This window comes from Callospermophilus lateralis, chromosome 1 (genome assembly GCF_048772815.1).
Source record: "Callospermophilus lateralis isolate mCalLat2 chromosome 1, mCalLat2.hap1, whole genome shotgun sequence".
NCBI classification, from domain to species: domain Eukaryota; kingdom Metazoa; phylum Chordata; class Mammalia; order Rodentia; family Sciuridae; genus Callospermophilus; species Callospermophilus lateralis.
The window spans coordinates 74199537-74220652 of NC_135305.1; the positions used below are offsets into that span (position 1 = coordinate 74199537).

At 33.5% G+C, this 21116-nt stretch overlaps 1 protein-coding gene across 3 annotated transcripts in view; it reads right to left on the reverse strand.

Annotated features, from left to right (window-relative positions):
• Window positions 1–902: 902 nt before the first annotated feature.
• Crppa (CDP-L-ribitol pyrophosphorylase A) overlaps window positions 903–21116 on the reverse strand; it is a 302194-nt gene continuing 281980 nt past the window's right edge. For 2 of the 3 annotated variants that reach the window (XM_076863146.2, XM_076863121.2), the window contains one exon: window positions 903–3760. In XM_076863146.2, coding sequence (XP_076719261.2) covers window positions 3656–3760 — 105 coding nt within the window. In that variant the 3' untranslated portion in view covers window positions 903–3655. The remainder of the gene's footprint in view (window positions 3761–21116) is intronic. The other variant, XM_076863136.2, reaches the window with a different exon arrangement.

The window sequence follows — 21116 nt, forward strand, 5'->3', positions numbered from 1 at the left end:
GGGATGTGGCTCAGTGGTGAAGCATCTCGGGGTTCAATCCCCGGTACCAAGAAAAAAAGTAAAAAGACTCAGTCCTCAGTACTAGCAAAAACAAACAAGCACATTTATTTAACTCAGGTGTCTGCTGGAGGTCCACTGAACTGGGCAAGGTGGCTCTGCTGATCTCAGCTGGGCTCTCCAGCCATGTGTGGTTAGTTGGAGGCCAGCTGGCCCAGGTGCTCCACCCAGGTGCTCCTCTTCCTGCGGCAGCAGGCTAGGCTGGTGTTCTTCTCACTATGGTGGCAGAAGTGTAAGAAAACAAGCCAAATGCATGCAGTATTTTGAAATTTAGCTACAAGTTTAGTTTAGTCAGTGGCACACCGTCATTTCTGACTCACTCCATGGGTCAAAACAGTTCTCACGATGAATCCCAAAGTCAAGAGGTAATCACATAATCCTTCGGAGGAAGGAAAGGGGAGGACAAGAGTGCTTCTGAACAATAACACTCACCAAAGATGTCATGAAGAGAGCACAGTACGCTTTTCCCCTGAGCTCAAATATAACTCTTGTATATTTAGTAGCCACTAAAATATAGCTGCTAGGAAATATGATAAAAATGACGGGAAGAAGAAAGAAATCTAACTTACACTTCTGGTTTATAATTTTTTATTATTTTACAATTTTTACAATATTTTTTTTAACAGAACAGTAGATTGGGACTCCAAATTCTAGCTTTCCAAACACTACTGTATTTTTGAGAGCAGAATATTTGTTGTGACTAAATTTGAATAAATATGTACACATTAAAAATGAGCAAATGTCATTAGATTTAAAAATATAAATAATTTGTCAATTATTTCTGTGTTGTTTTGGATAGAGAACAAATTTAGAATCTTTATTAGTTTTTTAAATTTTCATATTAAAAATATGCATACATTTTTCACAGTTTTTAAACTAACATGTATAAGAATGTATACAAAATGGTACAATGCTAACCACCACCATCTACATAGCCACTTTTAAAGTCATGCTAGCAAAGTAAAATTATTTTTTTCATTTATTCTACTTATTTCCAAAATGAACTTTTAAAATGACTTCAGTCTTTCTTCCAAATGGGTTCTAATGGTTCAGTTAAAATGTTATCATTTATCCTTCCATAAATCCACAATTAGTTTCAACATTAGAACAGAATGAAATTTACACATTTTTTAATAGAAAATGTTCTGCAATTTTATCTCATAAAATGACTGCTATACTTATATATGTAAGTAAAATTTCACAGTGACAATACAGTAGAATCAAAAAAGAATTTTACTGTTAAACCAATGCAAAAATGCTTAAAATGGCTGCAATAACAATGACTCTGACGGGATATAGAAGCCTAACTTTTACCTGTAGATGGGTATACTTGCATTACCTCTAAATTGAACACATTAATGGGGAGGGAAAAACCTACTACCTCTTACCAATACAAGATAGTATTGCTCTGGCTTGAATTTCTAAGAAAGTGAATTTCATTTAACTAAGTAGCATACATTTAAAAATAAAAGTCTTTCCACAAAACTTCCCACAACTAGAAGCAATTAAAGCAATCCTAAGACATAACTACTATTCTTTTTTTAAGCAGTCTTGGAAAATAGAAACTGGACAGGTTTCAATTACAGTAATTAAATTTATAAAGCATTGATAAAAACATAACTGCAATGTTACTTCTTTATCTCTTAACAATCAATAAAATAATTTATCTTTACATACTAGCCAATAAGTCTCTCTATCCCTTAACTCCTGCCTACCATATACTGGAAAGGTGGCTTGGAAGCCAGAAGCCCCAGGACTTCCATCTGGTTATTGGACAGAGGAGTCTCCCAGTCCTGTCTATTCCTAGATGCTCACTCCAAGCTTCTGACTTTCTGATGTACATGTCACAACCTCTCTTTTGGAAGTCTTTGCCAGGAGTCATTGTTATGCTTGGATATAAGTTAAAATGTATGTCATTCTGAGTTTAAGCCCTGCCTACTTTACAATGGAGCCCCATGACATTGGGCAAGGTAATTAAGATGCCTGAACCCCAACTTTCTCATCTGAACAGTGAAAGCAGAGAGGGGTGAGAATGGGAGGTGGGTGGGTCTTGCTCTTTTTAATTTTCAATGTTGTGGATCACAGACTGCGCCAGATAAATCTGTGCCTGATATCATAGTCCCTTGTTGAGATATATGTTGCCAGAGCTGGCACCTTGGACAGTAAGGTGACTATGCTGTACTGCAGACACAGGGAATGCTTCGCCTTCTGCCTTTCTGAGCATTTTCAAGGTCTTAAAACATGTTCTCTGAAGACTTCAACAGGCACAGGGTGTGGCCCTTTGCTGCTGCTGCTCCTCTCATCACAGTTATCACCCCCAAAGGGACACAGATGTTCTAGCCAAACCTACACATTGCCCACATACTTCACTCTCAACAGTTAACTGATTTGTGTCTCCTAACATCCCTAGAGAAAGGAAAAGTGGTGAGACCAGGCAAACAGATCCAACCTACATTCAAACAATCCTTTTCATTTAGGAGAATGAATTACAATAATTATTCCATGCCCATTATAATCTACTCATGATTATTTAAATGTAAAATATAAATTCAGTTACTATACTGATACTTGAGGAATACAGGGAAAAAAGAAATTTCACAAGGTTGCTATTTTATCTTTTTGTCTATCTTTAGCTGAAAATATTTCATGCAAGTTGTATAATTTCCACATGCAACCTAAGAACTGGTATAATCTGATCTATTTTTTAAAAAATAAATATATGTATGAAAGGCATTTTAATGATTATATGCACATGATTGTTCAGTGTAAAGGAAGATATTAATATTCAAGACCTATATGTCTATAGAAATTAGAAAGAATAAGAACTTGGTTTAACAAGGAGGCAATATCTGAATTGAAAGAGTAACTAATTTGACTCTATGATGTGCTTTACAAAAGGCTGCCAACCAGGAATAACTAAAAACACTGAACTTCTATGAAACCTTCCAGACAATTAAATGTACTCAGAAAAATGAGAGATTCATTAAAATAGTGTAAATCAAAATTACATTTCATAAACCAAAGAGGATACAAAATTTAAAAATAATAGAAAAGCAGGAGGAGATTGCCTCTCCTTTAGGGATATAGAGGAACAGAAGGCAAATAGTGAAGAAAACTGAAACAGTTACATTTCCTGTCACACACACCCCTGCCTTTGTTCTGAAGGTGTGGAAAATATCAATATAACACAAAAAAGAAAAACATCAAATGGTGAAAAGACAATTTTAATAAATTGAGAAGTCTAAGGACTTATTTATAAGCTTCAATATACTATGATTAATAAACAGAATTAAGATAATAACTGAAGCTTTCTAAATTCTCATTCCTAGAAGGTTTATTATTTCAACTTGACCTTTCAGCCTTTGTTATTTTCTACCATGTACTCTTTCCTGGTACAAGCAATTTATATTTGACACGCACAATTTCACAGAGAGCAACACTTATCCACTTTTATAATCAAAGCATCACATACTATAAATCACAAGATATAGAAAATATTCTATCACATATAAGGGGGAGAAGGGAAGGGGATAAAACACAACACAGATACTTAAACAAATTAAGCAAATATTTTTGGATGTCTAATATCCTGTCATCTTCATGCTACCAGTAGCTGGCCAATGAGTGCAGAATTTCTTTCTTTAATTAAGGCAGCAATAATGATGGCACCTTGCCTTAAACTCTCCTGTAGCTTCTGCTCATCCTGAAAATAAGTAAAACAATAATTATTTCAGTACAAAAACATGACATACGTTAAATGTGATAAGGAGCCACTTTGCAAGATCTGCTGCTGTATGGACTTGGAATTTTACAACCCTGAACTTTGCTAACTGGCCTAAACTCAGTCCCCTAAATAAAGGGGAAGTGCTTTTGCAATTGCTTTTCATTACAGACAATATATATATGCTAAAGATATAAAAAAATATTGATACAATTTCAAATGCTAACAGAAACAAGATTATTTTCCCCTAATCCAATTTCTGACCAATTTTGGCTCTCTACTGAAGTGTGAATATTTCCTCAATGATGCAAGTGTTTCCTTCTCTTATTTCTGAGTGTTCTCCAACTTGGTTATGAACTGTCTGTGAATACTGGCGTGGGGAAAAACCTGTTGTTTGTGAAGGAAATGATCAGGAAAAATCATGAAATTATCTCACAAGTTGCTAAGATGTGGTTTTACCATTGAAATTATATTGCTTGTGAAAATCTGTTTATTCTAACTATTTAGGCTTCCTGAATGTATGAAGATTATAATGTGAATGAAAAGGGAAAGTGGAGACAAAACTAGTAACTTTAAGGTCTCTACCTTATGAACTGTTATGTATTTTTTAAACACGTATGGATATGGTAGTCCATCTATGAACTCTGGTGTCATTCTTAATACCCTATCCCAACATCCAATAGATCCTTAGCATCTACTGCATCTACTTCCTACCACTTTTTGCCTCTTTGCACATAAGGATATGGTATTAAGGAGGACGACACTCCAACTACCACTGCCAGCAGAACAACTCTGTCCTCAGTTACAGGAACAGTCTCTCTGGAGATGGGCCGTCTTCTATCCCCATTCTCATGAAGCAGTCAAAATACTTATTTTAAAATGTATTTTAAGTGATTTTAAATTTTAAAATTACATTACTCTCCCACCTAAAATCCCTTGAAGGCTAACTTTTAGCCTCAGGAAAAAGTCTAATTCCTCTACCTGCTAATGAAACATCTATTATCCTTTCAACTTCTTGCCAGTTCCTTTAAATCATTCCATTCTCTAAGCCACACAGGACTATTTAAAATTGCCAACACAAATGATTTTTCTGAGCTTGCATCCCTCTGCACCAGCTGATTCTTTTGCCATAAAAGCTTTATAGCAACCCTCTTAGCTTGGCTAACCTAATTATTCTTTGTGGTTCAATTCAGGTATCTCTGACTCCTAAAATCTCTTCTGCCTCCTATCCTACAGCCCAGTTTGGGTGAGGTGACTGTTTCCACAGCTGCAAATTCCTCTAGCATACTGCATTTTAAGTCTTTTTAGTTGGCCATTTATTCCACCAGATGATGATTTTGTAATGTAAAGAATTTTTCATTTTATCTCTGAATATGGAACACTTAGCTCAATGCCTAACACATGGTTGCACTCCATAAATTATGAGAAATCCAAAGCAAAGAAGGCTCTGACTATGATAGAGATATCATCGCTCTTTCAGCTTAACTCATATGTTGACATTGACTGCTGTTTCTTACTGTGTTTACTCCTATTTGCATATTTAGCCCGAAGCCTGGCAATAGTACTGAGAAAAAGTATTCTTGAAGCCTCACCACCAGCACCATGCCTCCACCAACTCTGGCTCTGGGTTCTTTATCTATCAGGATGATGGTGAGAGGTCACCTCTGCTTGAGCTGTTCTGTCCCATCAATTTAACCAGTCGCTGACTGGGGATGTAGCTCAGTGGTCAAGTCCTTGCCTAACACATGCAAGGCCCTAGCTTTAATCCCCAGTAGTGTTAAAAAAAGAAAAAAAAAAAATCCATCAATTCATCCCTGGGTAGAACTGTGAAGACACACAATGGCTGAACAGTGGGTTATTTTGTTTCTTGCAATTTGTTTTTATGTGACATTTCAATATTGGATTTAAAATATTTTTCTGGTTTCCAGAATATCACAAGTCCTAAATCACATATAAACAAATCATTGTAAAGTTAAGAATGTTTGGTCTTAAAATATTACATGCATATATCGAAGTAGATATCATCCATGTCACATCATTCATAAACATACAAAAAAGTATTCTAAAACCGAACAAAATGCAACCTATTGGCATGTATTTGTTATATTTGATCAATTAAAAACAGTCTGGGAGGGTCTATAATTCACATTTACTCTCTAGTCTCATTTATTAAATTGATAACACAGATAATAATAATTAAGCCTTCCTCTTTGGGAACGATCAAGAATATAAAAAATAATAAATGCTAGCAAGGTTGTGGAGAAAAAGGAACACTTGTACATTGTTAGTGGAACTGCAGACAAGTATAACCACTCTGGAAATCAGTATGGAGATTCTTCAAAACACTAGGGATGGGACAACCATATGACCCAGATATCTCATTCCTTGTTATTTTCCTAAAAGATCTAAGATTGGCACATTATAGATACACACACCTCAATGTTTATAGTTTCACAATTTACAGTAGCTAAATTATGGATTCAAACCAGGTCCCCATGAACAGATGAATAGATTAAGAAATTGTGATACATACATACACATACACACACACACACACACACACACAATGGAGTTCTACTCAGCCATAAAGATAAATGAAATTATGGCACCTGCCAGTAAATGGATGGAAATGAAGAATATTATGTTAAGTGAAATAAGCCAAAATCAACTTAAAGGTTAAATGTATACTCTCATATGAGGAAACTAGATTAAAAAATAAAGGAAAGGGGGAGGGAAGGATAGGACATTATAAAGATATGGGGAAGATCATCAGTGTAGAAAAAGAAAATTGAGAAGCAGAAAGGAGGGATGGGAAAGGGGAGAATTCTTTAAAATTCTTTAAAACATCATGTTATGTGCACATAAATATACCATAGGGGATTTCACTGTTATGCACAAGTAAAAAGAACCAATCAAATATAAATAAATATGAGCAAAAGGAAGTCTAGTAGAGTAAGGAGAAGGGAAGAGGGAGGAAAAGGGGAATCAAATTCCATGCATGTATGAGTTTGTTGGAAAGAACCCAACTACTATATGTAACTACAAAACTCTAATTTAAAAAAAGTCTATTTCTATACCTCTTTTGAAACCAGTTTATACTTGTCATTATGAAAGCAGCACAGTAACAAATGAAGAAATTAAGTGTTTAAAATCTGGGTATTAGCAAAATCATATTTCTATAACAGAATAAATCTTATCTGCTCATTTAGATAGCTCTATAACACATATATTAGTTAATAACTTAAGATGTTCTATTAAAGATTAATTTATTTCTGCAATTTTTATAGGCTTTATTTTGAAAGATTCAGTGAGAAGACTGTCATTCCACTGATTGTTTTTCCATTTTGCCTGAACTCATTCGATGATTTTTTTCTCCTTAAAAATCTGGGAATTTAAAAATTGATTGGACAACATGGTAACACACACACATACTCAGAAAATTCTACTATGCACAAAGATGCACAATTTATAGATTGTTAAAGTCATCTTAAAACTCCTTCTCTTGATAATATAGAAAAATGCAAAGTCAAATGTTTCTCTTAAAAAAGCATTTTTCTAATGACTGGTGAAGTTAAGTATTTTGCTCATATACCTATTAAAGACAAACCAAAACCACACTGAGATGTCATCTCATTCCAGATAGAAGGGCTATTATCAAAAAGGCAAAAGAAAAACAAATGTGGGCAAAGAAGTGAAGTACAGGAGACCCTTTCACACTGTTTGTGGGAAGGTAGATTAGTACAGCCATTATGAAAAACAGTATGGAGGTTCCTCAAAATATTAAAAATAGAACTGACTTCCAATAGTCCAACTACTAGCTATATATCCTAAGGAAATAAAATCATTATCTTGAACAGACATCTACTGTTCTATGTTCATTATAGCAATATTCAGAATCAGCAAAATACAAAATCAGCCTAAGAGTCCCTCAGTGAATGAATGGAAAAGAAAATGCCTTATATTTACATGATAGAATAGTAGAAAGAATGAATTCCTGTCATTTCCAACAACATGGATGAACCTAGAGAACATAATGTTAAATAAAATAAACCAGGTACTGAAAGACAAATATCATATGATCTCACAGAAATACACAGTATAAAAGTTTTAACCAGAGGCTTGGGTGGTTATAGAGTAGGGAATAGAGGAAGATGTTGGTCAAAGACTATATAATTACAGTTAGGTAAGAGTGATTTATAAAATAACCCAGAATAGATAAATATATAGAGACAAAAACTCAGATATATAACTGAGCAGGCTTAAGGGAAGAGGGAAAGCTTATGTGGGAAGTGAAGAGAAATAGGGAATAACTACCATTAGTTATGAAGTTTCTTTCTGGGGTGATGATAATGTTCCAATCCCGATTTTGGTGACAGTTGTACATCTCTAAACAAATTAAAAACCATTAGATTTCCTGCTTTTAATGGATGAATTATATTATATGTAACTCATACATCAAAAGTTGTTTTTTGAAAAGTATGTATTGCTGCAAATGGATATGCAAAATATAACTGGTTTGAATCCTTGAGGATGGTGGGGAGCAGAGGATACATGATTGAAAAATGAGAGCATATAAAACATACTTCTTGGTGAGTTCCAAATATTTTAGAATAAAAGTGTTTAATATTAAACTAAGAAAATTAGGTCAGTATGAGCAATGAAAAGTTATATTGGTAATATGCACTCTTGGTATATGAAAATGACATTTTCTTTGATAGTCTTGCTCCAGTCAACCTTAGCCCCAGACTATGAGAAAAACATCAGATAGATTCCAAAGGGTGCTTCTCACACCCCCAACAAGTACTCCTAAAAACTGTCAATGTGGAAGCTGAAAAAAGCCAATCTGAAAGCAGAATAAGGACTATTAGATATAGAAAGTGTGTATAGGAGGGGGGAGTAGAAAAGGGCAAGTTGACTGACCAATGCATGCTACACTTGTGTACAGAAATATCACACTGAATCCCATTAATACATACAATTCATATGTATATATTTTAATATATTCATATGTACTTAATATATTTTAAATAAAAGCTAAAACACTGTTCAAGATCACCAAAAACAAAGTCTGAAAAACTATCATGGCCAACAGCCTAAGGAGCAAATTAAAAGTAAGGTGGTACACTAAATTAGAAAAATCCAGTAGATGAAACAAAGAAAATCTGAATAAATTAAGAACTGTTGATAATAATATACCAATGTTGGTTCAATGGCATTACAGGGGAAACCAGGTACAGGGTTCACAGAAACTCTATATCATCTTAGTTTTTCTGTAAACCTAAATTTTTTTAAAAAAGTAATTTTTTCTTGATAGTAGAAATGGTTATGTGTTAGAATTATAAAACTTGCATTACAAAGGTTATTTGTGTGCATTTGCTCATTTGTATGTTCCTTGAATAAAATAGGATATTCCTTTAATAGATTATGAAACAGATAAAATGCTGGCATTCATATACCACGTTTGACGATTTTAAGTGGACTTTGAGAAAATTTTTGTTGTATTAGCTCTCTGTATTTTGGTTTGGATCTTAAATGTCCTCTAAAGGCCCATGTGATAAAAGCTTAGCTATTGGGAGGTGCTATTGGGAGGTGGTGGAACCTTCATGAGTCTGGGCTTGGGAGAAGGAAGTTAGGACATTGGGGATGACAGTAGGACCTTGGCCACTGCTTCTTTTCCTCTCTGCTAACTGGCTGCCACAAGGTGATCAAGCCTTCTCTACCAAGTGCTTCTCATATTACATGAGGTAATATGTCACCACAGACATCATGGACTGAAACTGGGAGCCTTGATAAACCAACCTTTCCTCCTTTAAGATGTTTATCTTGGATATTTGTTACAGGGACAGAAACCTGACTGACACCACATATTCATCTAAAATCAGGATAATAGTATTACCTACCTCACAGTCGTTTTTTGGTTTTTGTGTGTGTGTGTGTGTATGTGTGTGTGTTGATGAATTAGATGAGACACATAGTGAAGCACTCACACCCACTAAATATTCAATATTAACAAGTAATGAATATTATTTTTATAGGGTGTACTGACTTCAACTATGATAGAGAAGCTTATTAACATACACAGCTATTACATCTGAAAAATTACTGATTGAGTTCTTGAATAGTAACAGAAACCTGGTCTATAATCCTTGAAAGAAAAGCCTAGTAGCTAACATTCACAACAAATTATTTATTGAGATCATTTTTCCAAAATACAAAGAAAAGAGACCAGAGAGAGAATAGGAAATGCCTTTGAGCATAAAAGATAGATTACAATTTTGAGCTGGCAAGATGGGCTGAATTTGTGCAATGTGCAAGTAATGTCCCTGACAGGAAGCAGTTGCACAAAAGTCCTAATAATTTGCTAAAAATCCTCCTTTAGTCCTTGCTCAGCTCCTAACTCCATGTCCAGTTAAAGACTCAATGAAGACTTGCAGAGAACAATGGCTGAGAGGCTGGAGTGTTGAGCAGAGAATTCAAAGCTGCACTGGGCCAAGGAGGAAGAGATTAGATTTGAGTTTAGCTAGAATGATGAGACCTTGGTGTACACCTACAGCTTCCAGTTGAGATCTCTGAAAGGCCATGACCTTGGCTTAGGAATAAAGGCAAAACTGAAGTGGACTTGCCCCAAGAAAGTAACAACTTCTACAGATCAAGATGATCTCCGAGTAATACAATTGCCTGCAGGAACAAATTTTTATATTCTTTACTGGATGCTAAAACAATCTAGAGCGTTTATGTTTTCTTACTAAAGTGTGGCATGGAACAAAACACTACTAAACAAGCAAACAAGCAGCAGGCAAAGAGGGGGAAAAAGGAACCCATAATTAAGAGAAAATGAATAATCAATTTAAACAGATCCAGAAATGATATTCATTCTGGAATCAATATGCAAGGGTTTCAAAACAACTGTAATTCACATGCTAAAGAACAGAAGAAATAAAAATGTTGATGAAAAGGGAAAATTAACATTTTGAACATAGAGTCTATAATAAGGAATATTTCTAAATTGTAAAAAATGAGACTTGAAATTAAGAATTATGTGGACAGGTTTAACAAGAGACAGAGTCAGAGAGTATTAGTGCTCCCAAAGACAGGTTAAAAACAACAATAATAACAAAAAGTCTGTGTCAAAGGACAGAAGGTATACTGAATTTGTATCATAATCATTCTTATAGTGGCACATCAGTATCATAAGCATGTCAAGAAATGTGTTAAAAAGTAAATAAAAGCTACCCAAATTAAATTTACCAGCAGTTTATTCACTTTGATACTTCAGCAACTTTAATTTCTAGAGTTCAGGTTTCTCTCAATGTCAGTTCATTAGCTATGAAGAGCATAAACTGTAGAGACTGCATACCACTGTTTATGTATTCACACACAAAAAGCAAAAGAATGTATTTGTTGAATAAAATTTAAAAACACAACAACAACAGGAGGCTATTTAATGCTATAAGATGTACTAAGGTATGCATTTTTTTCTTAAATTTAAATTATTGTCATGACTATCATTACTTGTTTAATCATCCTGTTCACTTCCTAATAATGTCAATATTTTTTAATTTCAAAAATTCAAAACTCTATCCTCTCATACAATAATAAAAATTTAACTTATAACTGAAAATACAGCATTAACTCTTTTTCTTGGTTACAACTATATTATAGCAAAAATAGACACAAGCTTAAAAGGGAATAAACCATTCTCTGTAAGTAGTCAGTTTTCTGAAAATATGCAAAAGAAAAAATATCAAATGCTAAAAGAAATATTTCTGGATGATGGATTTTATGACAATTTTTTCTTTGTGCTTTGCTATATTTAAAAAATCTCCATAATGAATTTATTTTATGCTTCTCATGAGAAAAACAAATCATTTTAAATTTAAAGTTGTTTGGGCTCAGGAATTCAATTTGTTTTAGCATATAAAATAAAAAATATAAAACATTTTCCATCTTCTAAGATCTTCTTCTATTTCTCTCTTTAGGGTTCTGTAGTTTTCATTGTATAAGTCTTTCACCTCTTTTGTTAGGTTGATTCCTAAGTATTTTATTTTTTTTTTGAGGATATTGTGAATGGAGTGGTTGTCCTCATTTCCATTTCAGAGGATTTGTCACTGATATACAGGAATGCCTTTGAATTCATTTATTAGCTCTAATAGTTTCTTTGTAGACCCTTTTGGGTCTGCTAGGTATAGAATCATGTCATCTGCAAATAGTGATAATTTGAGTTCTTCTTTTCCTATTTTTATGCCTTTAATTTCTTTCGTCTGTCTAATTGCTCTGGCCAGTGATTCGAGAACTATGTTGAACAGAAGTGGTGAGACAGGGCATCCCAGTCTTGTTCCAGATTTTAGAGGGAATGCCTTCAGTTTTTCTCCATTCAGAATGATGCTAGCCTGAGGCTTAGCATAGATTGCTTTTACAATATTGAGGTATGTTCCTGTTATCCCTAGTTTTTCTAGAGTTTTGAACATAAAGGGATGCTGTACTTTGTCAAATGCTTTTTCTGCATCTATCGAGATGATCATATGGTTCTTATTTTTAAGCCTATTGATGTGGTGAATAACATTTATTGGTTTCCGTATATTGAACCAGCCTTGCATCCCAGGGATAAATCCTACCTGATCATGGTGCACAATTTTTTTGATATGTTTTTGTATCCGATTCGCCAGAATTTTATTGAGGATTTTTGCATCTAGGTTCATTAGAGATATTAAGAGAGAAATAGAAGAAGATCTTAGAAGATGGAAAAATATACCCTGTTCATGGATAGATAGAACTAACATCATCAAAATGGCAATATTACCAAAAGTTCTCTATAGGTTTAATGCGATGCCAATCAAAATCCTAATGGCATTTCTTGTAGAAATAGAGAAAGCAATCATGAAATTCATATGGAAAAATAAAAGACCCAGAATAGCAAAAACAATGCTAAGCAGGAAGTGTGAATCAGGCGGTATAGTGATACCAGACTTCAAACTATACTACAGAGCAATAGTTACAAAAACAGCATGGTACTGGTACCAAAACAGGCAGGTGGACCAATGGTACAGAATAGAGGACACAGAAACCAATCCACAAAACTACAACTATCTTATATTTGATAAAGGGGCTAAAAGCATGCAATGGAGGAAGGATAGCATCTTCAACAAATGGTGCTGGGAAAACTGGAAATCCATATGCAACAAAATGAAACTGAATCCCTTTCTCTTGCCATGCACAAAAGTTAACTCAAAGTGGATCAAGGAACTTGATATCAAATCAGAGACACGGCGTCTGATAGAAGAAAAAGTTGGCTCCGATCTACATACTGTGAGGTTGGGCTCCAAATTCCTCAATAGGACACCCATAGCACAAGAGTTAATAACTAGAATCAACAGATGGGACTTACTTAAACTAAAAAGTTTTTTCTCAGCAAAAGAAAGAATAAGAGAGGTAAATAGGGAGCCTACATCATGGGAACAAATCTTTACTCCTCACACTTCAGATAGAGCCCTAATATCCAGAATATACAAAGAACTCAAAAAATTAGACAATAAGATAACAAATAACCCAATCAACAAATGGGCCAAGGACCTGAACAGACATTTCTCAGAGGAGGACATACAATCAATCAACAAGTACATGAAAAAATGCTCACCATCTCTAGCAGTCAGAGAAATGCAAATCAAAACCATCCTAAGATACCATCTCACTCCAGTAAGATTGGCAGCCATTAGGAAGTCAAACAACAAGTGCTGGTGAGGATGTGGGGAAAAGGGTTCACTTGTACATTGCTGGTGGGACTGCAAATTGGTGCGGCCAATTTGGAAAGCAGTATGGAGATTTCTTGGAAAGCTGGGAATGGAACCACCATTTGACCCAGCTATTCCCCTTCTCCGTCTATTCCCTAAAGACCTAAAAAGAGCATACTACAGGGACACTGCTACATCCATGTTCATAGCAGCACAATTCACAATAGCAAGACTATGGAACCAACCTAGATGCCCTTCAATAAACGAATGGATAAAAAAAATGTGGCATTTATACACAATGGAGTATTACTCTGCATTAAAAAATGACAAAATCATAGAATTTGCAGGGAAATGGATGACATTAGAGCAGATTATGCTAAGTGAAGCTAGCCAATCCCTTAAAAACAAATGCCAAATGTCTTCTTTGATATAAGGAGAGTAACTAAGAACAGAGTATAGACGAAGAGCATGAGAAGAAGATTAACATTAAACAGGGATGAGAGGTGGGAGGGAAAGGGAGAGAGAAGGGAAATTGCATGGAAACGGAAGGAGATCCTCAGGGGTATACAAAATTACATACAAGAGGAAGTGAGGGGAAAGGGAAAAAAATATAAGGGGGAGAAATGAATTACAGTAGTGGGGGTACAGAGAGAAGAGGGGAGGGGGGGAGGGGGGATAGGAAAGGCAGCAGAATACAACAGACACTAGTATGGCAATATGTAAATCAATGGATGTGTAACTGATGTGATTCTGCAATCTGTATACGGGGTAAAAATGGGAGTTCATATCCCACTTGAATCAAAGTGTGAAATATGATATATCAAGAACTATGTAATGTTTTGAACAACCAACAATAAAAATTAATAAAAAAATAAAATAAAATATAACCTAAAAAAAAAACCAAAAAAAACATTTTCCAAATTTCCAGAGAACATTTCTCTTCAGAAATATGTTCAAAATCTGTAAAAAGAAATATTTATTTTCTTAAAAATTCTAATCTTCAGTAAAAGGCCCCCAAAAGAATCATATTAAAAATCTATAAGTCTTAACCTTATATTGCATGAAATGTTATGAAAAATATTGGGGAAGTCAAGCTAAAAGTAACTAAAGATTTGTACTTAATTTTATTCAGTATCTACCAATAGTTCACTGAGACCTTAAAAAAGTTTCTTAAAAGTTGCATTTTAAGAATATTAGGAAAAGTACCAAAAAGAAAAAAAACATAAAATGCTATTTTTAATGTTCTAGATCCTCAAACTAAGTTATTCAGGGTTAGAGTTCACTAAGAATCTTACCTAGAAACTTTTAGTTCGCTATTTCTCTATCTCCTACACAATTTCAAGATGAAGTTCAAGATTAGGATGAAATTTACATGGTTGGATGAAAGATGAACAAAAGAAAAGTTGTAAGTACAGTTATGTCTTAAACAAATAGGATAATTCTAAATGTAGTCATAGTGATTCTGTTTTGTCAGTGGAATCCTGTATAGTGCTTTGGTCTTTCATATGTTTTTATCATGACTTTATTGTAAATTGATGTCTTTATGTTGACTGTATCTGTTATCTTTAGCAAAGCAGTGTGGTTTGAATGTAGCAATTTTCAAAGGACTTCTAATCCTTTATCAAACTTTAAGCAAAGCAAGGAAAGTAGGGTCCTTTAATTTGACAGGAGTTTGGGAATGACAGCAATACCTCAACAGCAGCTCTTTTTATTTTTATTTTTTAACCTCCTCTGCAGCTTCCTCCATGATGTTTGGACCAGTAACAGCTGCAGTTCCAGAAGTAAATTACCAATAAGTCATATTCTACAAATAAATATACCAGTTGTTGATATTCTATGGTACTTGTGTTTTCACAGCTCCTTAGTAACTGTCCCTTGTAATTTTCTCAAAAGACAAGTTTTGAAGAAACTATTCCCAGAGGGAGCATTTATATTTTAAAACCCTTTTTAAAGTATATTTTAAATATTAAATCTTGTCACTGTCTTATGCAAATGTTAAGTACTTAAAGAAGTGTAATTAGGCTGTTAAAATCCAGTTTATGTAGATTTTATGGAATTCTGTCTAAAACAATAGTAGGAAGAACTATGATGTAATTGTTCTTCAAATCCTTATAGACACTTGAAAGGAAATTTTTAGAAATAATCATCCTCCATAGACATCACTCTTATAGAACACAATGCATTCTGTTAAAAGAACTATAAAGTTAAAATGTATGTGTATATATTTAGGCTTCAGATGTTTCAGGAGATTACACAATCCTTCTGGAAGGGTAAACATTGCATTGTTTAAGCAAATTCCATACCTAACACCTAATTCAATTTCCATGAGTTACAAAATTGTTCTGAAATTCAGATTGCTTACTGTTCAATACTAATATCAGTTTGTGATCTTTTTTTGGTAAACCCCCCATGTGAATTTTTTCTCTAAATATTACAAAATTTCAAAGACATTAAATAAATAAAATTGTTGCAGCTATATCTGTACATATGTAACCTTATTCATAAATGTGCAGTGTACACAAATCTTAAGTGGCAGACTTTATAAACTTCCAACCAAGCTTGTTAATGATCTTACAACAGTAATACTACTAATATTAAAAAATTTCTCTCATATCAGTATACACACACACACACACACACACACACACACTGATATGAGAGAAAAAAAATTGTAGTGGTGACATACTGTCCCCTAGTGGCGATAAAAAGAAATGTTCAGTATTCCTCAATTTCTGAAACTACAAGAAAAAATAATCACCTATTGATAGGGTTTGAGAAAAACAAAACAGCCCTCTCCAAATGAAAAGCTCCTTTGAAACAACTCCTCCAAAAAAATCAAGATAACACAATACTAGTGAAAATGTACTTGGATTTACTGATTAGCTATCATCATACAACAGTTTTAGTTTCCTTTTATCTCCAAGTCTAGCACAGGAACTGACAATACAATAGTTGCTCAATAAGTTTCTGTCAAATGAGCTAATTAAGAAAAAAGAATTAACCTGGGATGGATAAAACAGAAACAAGACCCTGGGAACAGAATTGATACTTTGCTGAACAGAAACTGAAATTAGAAATAGTAAAAAATTAGTAAAAACCCAAACCCCCAAACCAGAGTATGCAACACAAGATTACAGATGGGGTAAAATGAGGGCAGCCAAAAGCACCAGACATCTGGTCTGAGGCCCAAGCAATTAATTATTGTATAAAATTTCTAGATCTGAAACTTATCAAACTATCATTCTTTATTTTTTACAACATTATTTATAATATCAATTCTACAGTTTAATAAAGTTGAAAAAGTGGTCTCATAAACAATGTTCCTTTGAATTAGCAAAACTGTTTTGATCTTGTACAACTCACCCAACAGTTACCACATCCTACAAGTTTTCTATTGTGACACTCTCACCACTTCATCAGTGGTACTCCAAACATGCTAAACCTCCATATATAGCATTCTATACCTAGATTTAGTAGAATGGCTTCTATTTGCCCCTGGCTACTGCTCTAAGATCACTAGAACAACTATTTTAAACCATGTTATTTTCAGGATTTCATCTTAGCATTCAAAAGACCACACATAATCAACCTCATCCACCCTTCTAACTGCAATTCTCAAACCTATACTATAAAGAATTCACTTTCTTAGCAATACTGGTTTAATCATTATTAACACCTCCAGAAAAAAAATGGCTTCCAATTAATTATCTAATTTAGATTGCTTTCTAGGATCCAACCAACTGTAACAGGGTCGCTTATGAAGTCATCTACTTAACCACACATCAGCAATTCATGTTGTTATAATTTTCCTCAAAATTCCTTAGTAATATTTTCATTAGTTTTGCATATTTACCCAAGTTATTTTTCCACTAAAATGTACCAAAGGATAATTCTCCCAAGTTGTGTTCTAACCTCAAATAAAATACTATGTTCATACTATATATAATTAATAAATATTTACTAACTAGATTGATTATCTAATCCTATAAAGATCCAACTTTATAAACAACCATTAAAACATCTTTCAAACATTAAAAATTTTAAATAAATAATGTAAAATAAATAACATCCTAAAATGAGAAAAATCTGTATCTGTATTTGGAAACAGGAAAGGATGTCAAAAAACAAGGAATTTGTGCTGCATGATTTCCCCTCCTCTGAAAGAATATCTGGTCTTAGAAGTAAGCATAAGGGACTGAAAAACATATATTAATACCTCAATTCAAGGGAACAAGGGCAGACAACAAGGGAGACATCCTCTTACACAGGGTGACTTTATAAACAAACAAGCTACAATAGATATTGGTTGGCAATGGTTACTGTTTTAGATAACATGATAAATGTTACAAAGGCCGCAAAGCTTATTTAAAGCATTTATTAAGTGGATGTTAGGAGAATAACATTAATAATTTAACTGATGAAAGACTGGTTAAGTTTTGTTACCATAAAATTTAATTTCAAAGTTGTTGTTGTTTTTTTTTTTTTTTTTTGTGAGTGTGTGTGTGTGTGTGTGTGTGTGTGTCAGCATTTCATTACTGTGACTTAGATACCTGACAAGAACAACTTAAAGGAGTAAGTTTATTTGGTTGCAGTTTCAGAGGTTCAGTCTATGGTAAGTCAACACCATTGCTCTGGACCTGAGTGAGGCAGAACATCATGATGTAAGGGTGTGGTAGAGAAAAGCAGTCTGCTCCTGATAGCCAGGAAGCAGAGAGGGACAGCTTGAAGAGTCGGGTATAAAATATAATTACCAAAGGCACATCCCCAGTGAGCTACTTCTCCAGCCATGCCTCACCTGCCTACAGTTACCACCCAGTAATCAACTTAAATTATTAATTCATCAAATGGATGAAACTACTCATGAGGTTACAGCTCTCATTATCTAATCCTTTGAATATTGCTACATTGTCTCACACATGAGCTTTTGGGAAACACCTCATATCCAAAACATACGAGCTTATTTGGGTTCTGTTTGCTTGTTTTGTTTTGTTTTTTTTAATGTGCTGGGGACTGAACCCAGAGCCTTGCACTATAGGTCAGTGCTCTACCATGAGCTATATCCCCCAGACATTAGTAGCAAATTTTTAGTTAGAAATTTAATGCAATAAAAAGGAACTCAAATGGGAAATGGACCCATTCAAATATATGTACTTGGTAGAAAAATGGAGAGGGGAGAGGAGAGGTGAGAGAGAGTGTGTGTGTATGTGTGTGTTGGGGGAATTATTGATAGAAATGTGTGTTCAATTATTAAAGAAAAGACCTGTGGTTAATGATCATTAGACTCTTTGAGTGCTGGCTAAATGGGTTGGAAATTAGTATGCAAAGTCTCCAAGTTTCACAAAAACAAACAACAAAAAAAGTGTTTACCACTGTCTTAAAAACTTTAATTATTTTCCAAAAGATGTGAATTTTCACCTGTATAAAGAATTTTGTTATTAGTAGACTGATGCCAATTTTTGTCTTAGCTGTCAAAAAAAAAAAAAAGAAAGAAAAACAGAAACAAAAAAAGTAAACAAATAAAAACAATACACTACACTGGCAAAGGTCCTTCTGTAATTCTATAATGGAGAGCAGAAACAATCCTTTTTCAAGGTTACATATGGTAGAATTAGTGTCTGTAGAGCTTCTTCCTAATTAAGAGACAAATAAAATCAGCAGATACATGAGACAATTATCTAGGTGGAAAGAACTTTCTGGAATAATCAGAATTAAATAACTCTCTAGAAAACAATGATTTTGAGTGCAACAAAATTTGTTAGATATTTATTTTCATTCTTAAAGATAAAAGAAAATGCTTCAAAGAAATGGAAAGAAAGTAGGGGTAATCTGATGCAGGAAAGACTGAATGTAGATATTAAATAAATGTATCTTGAATTTAAAAACCTTATTCAAGGTAATAAAAAATTGAATTATACAAACACAAGCCAGACTTGAAAATATCTGAAACTCAGAAGAATAAAGAGTGAAAACACTGAGAGAAAAGTATAAGCGACAAAACCAAATTATTTAAGGGAAGCCTGGGAAGCTTAAAATGTTTCCTTCAATATTTTTAAAATATTATGAAAATCATTATAATTATGAAGGGGAAAACACAGAGTTAAATTAAGGTAAGCATCTGCAGAGAGATGATATGATATGATATGTCATATTTAAAGATAGAAAATTTAACAGCCTTCAGCAGACAATATAGATTATTTTCAATAGACAAGATGGCTGATGCATAACTTCTCTAAAATGCTAAAAAACAGAAAATAGATCAAAGGAAAAGACTGTGAACTAAAAATCCTAGTTGTGAGATCAACAAAAATGTAGATGCAGCGATATGTAAAAGGACCATGAAGGCATACTGATTCATGGAGTCTTTCTTTAAAAAGGAGCATACTTAAAAACTTACACCATTAAATGATGAAATAAGTATGGCAGGAAAACGCTGTTATTCATTCAATGACTATATTTCAGAAACCTCCTCTATGTATGGTTATATGAACAGACAGACATAATTATTTTTCCTATGGAATATGTAACTCAGGCAAGTCAGACAAATATAGAAACAAATATGCTCATAATTATAAACTATGAATAAACCATGAGACCAATTATACACAAAAATAAATCCAACATTAGAATTTTCAGACATAAAAATTTTAAAACTATGTAATATGTTTAGATATAAAATAAAAAACAAGTCTTTCAAACATACCTAGATTACAAACATCTCAAACGTAAAGTCTCTCAAATATGTATAGATTTGAACATTAGAATAAAATTTTACATATTAAAAACACTGTTGAATTTTAGAAAAAAAACCTCAAAGGATGGATCAGACATTAGATATAGCTGGAGAGAGAATTACTGAAACTGAAGACAGAATTGAGGAAATTACCTAAAATGAATATGCAGTGGAAAATGTAAAAGGAGGTAAAGAAGTTTGGAAGATATACTAATGTTTAACATATATTTAATCAGAATCTCCAAAAGGGAGAATAGAGACAATGAGGAAAAATAATAAAGGACATTGGGTCTAAAATTTTCTCTAAGTATAGAACACATGGATTCATTCACAAAGGAAACCTAGTGAGTCTCAAAGTAGATAAAAAGGAAAATTTTAAAAAAGGAAAACTTTGGAGCACAAATTAAATAGAACCTTAAAGTAGATAGAAAGAACATATCTATAGATGACAATTTAAGTCTAAAAACATTTTTTACTACAATGATGACAGCAAGAACAAAACGACTTTTTTGAAGGGCTAAAAGCAAAATGCAAAAAATAACTCCTCCAAATGCTATAGAATTAGAATGTTTAGACATACTCCCCATGTGCAAACTATTTTTCAAGAATAAAGATAAAATACATGTTCCTTCAGATTAACATAACATTGGAGCTCACACATAAAAATCCTACTGGCTAAATGGTGTACCTCAGGTAGAAGGAAAAAAGTCTCAAAAGTCTAAGAGAAAAACATGGCAAATAAAAAAATTGCTTTAAAATAACTATGTAAATGTAAAAGCAATCAGTCTCCAGAAAAAATTAAAATAAAATCTAAATATAGAAGATATTTAAAAGAACAAGATAAAAATAGTGGATAGCATAAAAGGTGGGAGTTGAGTGA